General features: G+C 42.9%; 1 protein-coding gene across 1 annotated transcript in view; it reads left to right on the plus strand.

Annotated features, from left to right (window-relative positions):
- The first annotated feature begins 391 nt into the window (after window positions 1–391).
- LOC113744850 (centromere-associated protein E-like) overlaps window positions 392–4,657 on the plus strand; it is a 22,030-nt gene continuing 17,764 nt past the window's right edge. Inside the window, exons 1-11 of the mRNA XM_027275912.1 lie at window positions 392–484; window positions 986–1,117; window positions 1,249–1,426; window positions 1,517–1,569; window positions 1,662–1,883; window positions 2,086–2,232; window positions 2,378–2,530; window positions 2,648–2,752; window positions 2,827–2,997; window positions 4,172–4,321; window positions 4,441–4,657. Of these exons, the coding sequence (XP_027131713.1) occupies window positions 482–484; window positions 986–1,117; window positions 1,249–1,426; window positions 1,517–1,569; window positions 1,662–1,883; window positions 2,086–2,232; window positions 2,378–2,530; window positions 2,648–2,752; window positions 2,827–2,997; window positions 4,172–4,321; window positions 4,441–4,657 (1,531 nt within the window). The 5' untranslated portion in view covers window positions 392–481. The remainder of the gene's footprint in view (window positions 485–985; window positions 1,118–1,248; window positions 1,427–1,516; window positions 1,570–1,661; window positions 1,884–2,085; window positions 2,233–2,377; window positions 2,531–2,647; window positions 2,753–2,826; window positions 2,998–4,171; window positions 4,322–4,440) is intronic.

Genomic DNA, 4,657 nt, shown 5'->3' on the forward strand with positions numbered 1-4,657 from the left:
AAGTGCTTGAGTCGGTCTCGCATTCTGATGAACTCATGCTGGTGGTCACACTTTAAACCCTCATAGATGACGCCACAAATACTTTACGCCCAAAATAGTCAAAGGGAAAGCATTTACCCATGTTCGTGTTCACCTTCAACACATTCTAGTCTGGAGACACTGTTGTCTGTTCATGCTAATGGAACGTCAACAATTAGCTACCTATTATGTCTAGGAATGCAGCAACAGGTCTCTTCGACCCTGGACACCACAGAGTTGAGATATGGTGGCACCCAGGCAAAGACAAACAATTAATACTGCCGAGGCCCAAAAGGCTCACACGTGACCTCGTGTAACCCAAAAAGAGAAAATTCCATAACACATACGACTGTGCCAGTTTTGTATCTCATTGTAATTCTTGTCTTGTTTTTTCAAGAACAAACTAGAAACTCTGTCTGAGGAGCTGAAGAGGAAAGGTGACTTTGTGGAGGAACTTCAGAGTATGGTATGTCTGTCTTATCACATGTAAAAATCATGAAGTACACCATGCTGCCAGCACATGAAGTTTCTCTCAGCAGAGTGTGTGGATGCTGTTACAGTTAACCTCAGACAGATTGTGTGTAACTCTAAAGGACCTAGATGATAAAATCTTTCAAATAAGGGAATTCACAACTGATGTACAATATTTACAATGAAAGCATAAGTGATAAATGCAACACTAATGCACAATACTATGCCACAACTACTGCTGTTATAAAAACATGTTGCAGACAAAGAATATACTGTACATGAGCAGACTATGTGTAGTTTAATAGTTGAGTGTAAAGATGAGATGCTGACTGTAACAACAGTCAACATTAAAATGTAAATCTGGTGTATGTGAGACATTGTAGTTTAGTAGAGTAAAGTTAAGTCGAAGTACGACATGTGGTTGAAGAGTTGAAAGTGGTTGAAATTGGTGATTCGTCATCAAGCAGGCTAACTGTGTCACGTTGCCTCCTTGCAGAACGGAAAGGACTTGGTGCAGGAGGTGGCGAAGCTCCGTCGCTCTCTGGATGATGCTGAAGGACTCAGCAGAGACACCAAGAAGGAATGGGCTGTCCTGCGCAGTCAAAATATTGCTTTGGAGGAGACGACTGTAAGTGGGATTAACAGTCTACTGAGCCGTAATATGTTGAAAGTGGTGTAACTGTGTGTTGTGTGCTGCATGTACAGTCACACAGTCCCATGGAATGTGATGAGTGTTTCTTGTCATGGTGTCCTCTTTAGATGACTCTGACTGCCAGCTATGAGAAGCTGGACACTGAGGTGACCAGCCTGCGTGCTCAACTTGAGACAGAGAAGTCCCGCTATAGAAAGATGCAGAACGATCTCCAAAAAGAGCTGAATGTTGCGTTTAATGAGAACACCAAGCTCACCACTCTGCTCGATGGAAAAGTCCCAAAAAGTAAGTTTAAACTAGGGCACAGGTTGTGAGCGCATCATTCCGTCTGTAAAGTCAGACAGGAGTTGTAAGATGTTCTCTGTCTGTCTTCAGATCTCATAGACAGCGTGGAACTTGAGAGAACAGTGGCTAACCTGACGAAGCAGGTCAGTCCTCCAAACATCCTCTGAACACAGTATCAGTTTAAGATGGAGAGCATATCATATTAAACATGCGATTTTACCCCATGTTGTCTCAGGTGTGTGAGTTGACCGAGGAGCTATGCGCTGTTCAGACTCACAGAGACAACCTGCTCTCAGCCCAAACTCTGCACCAGGACGAGGCTCAGCAGCTCAGAGACTCCCTGCAGACGTCCCAGGATGAGAATCTAAAAATCCGAGCAGACTTTAGTGCTGCTGTGCTGAGGGAGCAGGAGCTGAGCCAGCAGCTCATGGTCACCATTGAAGAGACAGGCCTGAAAGTAAGCTGTGGAATTAATGTGGTCCGGCTTCTCTGAAATAATGAGTTCTTTAGATTTTATTGGTAATCCCCTTTAGTAGAGAAGTTGGTCCCATATTTCAGCAACATTTATAAATCAGCATCGTATCAGCAGATATCCTGTACTGAAGGGCTGGAATAGAGTTCTGTAAATCCCAACCACAAAGTAATGGTTTTCATTTTAGCTGGAGGAGCATGAACGACACAGAGCATCACTGGAAGAAAAACTGAACGAGGCGCTGCAGCTAGTGAAGGATTTGGAGGAGAAGCTTGCTGACAGTGAAGTTTCCAGAAGCACAGAGGAGGAGATCAGCAAAGAACTCCAAGAACAAGTAAGACATCATGACGCTTTTCTGAAAGGAGATTAAACTCAGACTTGCTGTCAGCTTTTCTCTGGTTAGTCCTTAGATCGAAAACGGTACATCAGTGAAGTGACGGCATGAATCTAATTATTTTTGTATATTTGGTTCGTTCTAGCTGAATCAGCTGACTGAAGAGCTTCAGTGTGTGCAAGCTGAGAAGGAGCAGAGTGCCAGAGTTCAAAGCTCTGCAGAGGAGATGGAGAAGCTGCTCTCTACAGTCACATCTCTGACTGCAGAGAGAGACCAGCTCAGGAATGAGCTGCAGATGGTGAGTGACTGCATCAATACAAAACACCTGAAGAAAATCTAAAAGTACATGTGAGGGTGTTTTGCAGGGTCCTCTTGAAACAATCATTACAGCTGAGTTTCTTTGGATTGTTTTTAGGCTGTAGAGACGCAAGTTCTTCTTCAGTCTCTTCAGGACGAGCTCCAGGAGCAGAGGCAGAAGACCTCAGATCAGGTTAAACTCATCGAGCAGAAGGAATCTGATGTGAGTTCAGTGTTAATTTCTTTTGATCCTTCATTGTCAGTGTTCTGACTGATGGTTGGAAATCTTCCCAGCAGATTCTGAGTCTGTCACAGGAGCTTCAGTGTGTGCGATCTGAGAAAGACGCTTTCCAGACGGCGGGTGTTCAGAGCTCTGATGGAGAGATGGAGAAGCTGCTGTCTGCTGTGGCTTCTATCACTGCAGAAAGAGACCAGCTCAAGATAGACCTGCAGGAAAATGTGGACATGGTGAGTTATCATTCAACTGCTTCACCAGATGTTAAAACGCATTGAGCTCTGTCAGCTGTGACAGCCCTCTGCATGGATTAAAGTTCTCCTCGCTCCGACGGATTTCCGTCATTCAGACTTCACAGAGGCGACTTATCAGAACAGTGTAGACCGGAGGAGAACAAAACAGTGTTTGCTGATGGCTGATTTTTATTGGCAGATTGTCACACTCTACAGCCAATGGTAGTGTTAACAGTATGCGCGAGACTAATGACAATATATTGACCCACATCAGGGCGGGATCTAAACACGGAGCGATGCTAAAGTTTAGCTGCTTAACTACGTCATTTTGAGTTTAGTCAACACATGAGAACTCGTCTGACACACAGTCTCCTGCTGTGTGCTACATGTGTGAAATAACAACTATAGTGTGGACTGTCTGCAGTGTTTCTGTGTGAACGGCTTCATTCAGTCTCTCCCTCTCCTCTGGCACCATGATTACCATGGTTACGGGAACGCCCTGATACTTTATGATAATCAATAAGAAGTTTTTGGTTACTATGACTGTACAAAATCATGAATGAAGCCTGATAGTACCTTGATGCTGAAATGTTGTATTATAACATAAGTGTACGTGACAAATGTAAAGCCTCAGAGCTTCTTTGATTATTAACAGTATGGTAGTGATGACAGAAGGGTGAGAGTTCGCCATCAGACTGACACGGCTGCAAAAGTTGCTGTTTGTATGATGTATTTTTCTGTTAAATCATAAGAGGCTCACTTCAAACAATACCATTAATGATAATGAGGTAGAAAAATAATGTACTGAAAAGTTCTGTAGATGGCTGACTATTTGAAAGAGTAAAACTTGAGATAAGCTTGGCAAAAAAGTCTGTTTGATTTCATAGATTGAAAAGACAAAAGAAAAGTGAACAGCTATTCATCAACCTGTAAAACACTGTTGGTATTTAAACTTGTAGGCTGCATTAGAGAACATGGCTGAGTGGAGTTTTTTTTTTTTTTTTAAGCATTGGTCAAGTAACGTAACCTGTAACATGTTTCACAAATTACAAATGGAGAATATGACTTGGCTGCAGCTTGAAAAAAATAATATTTAAAAGATTATTTAGTTTTTTTGCTTTAATCCATGCCTCTGTGGCTGCATGAAAAATGAAAACATCTTTCAACCAAACAGATGATTGAGAATCAGGACGAGCTGAGGGCAGCTCTGGAGAAGAACTGTGAACAGAAGGAACGCATCAAACAGCTGGAGACTGCACAAAAATCCCAACAGGATGCACCTCCCAGGGATCTGAGTGAGCAGCAAGAAGAGTTGCAAACACAAGTAAAACTTTTTTGTAAATGTTATATCTATAAAAAAATGATACTTTATTCTTTAAGAGCAATACACATGTTGGACATGTTGTGAATGAATCCTAATGAGAGGTGTTCAAACTTTAACAGATAAAGACTCTGACTGAGCAGTTTGAGAGTGCTCAAGCAGAAAGAGACAGTCTGCTGTCTGAGAAAGAGGCCGGTGGTCAGACCTCCACAGAGGAGATGGAGAAGCTGCTGTGCAGAGTGACGTCTCTCAGTGAGGAGAGAGATCAGCTGCAGGAGATCCTGGAGGGACTGAGACAGGAGAAGAATGAGCTCAGAGCACAGCTGGAGGACAGCATGG

This window comes from Larimichthys crocea, unplaced genomic scaffold (genome assembly GCF_000972845.2).
Source record: "Larimichthys crocea isolate SSNF unplaced genomic scaffold, L_crocea_2.0 scaffold249, whole genome shotgun sequence".
NCBI lineage: Eukaryota > Metazoa > Chordata > Actinopteri > Sciaenidae > Larimichthys > Larimichthys crocea.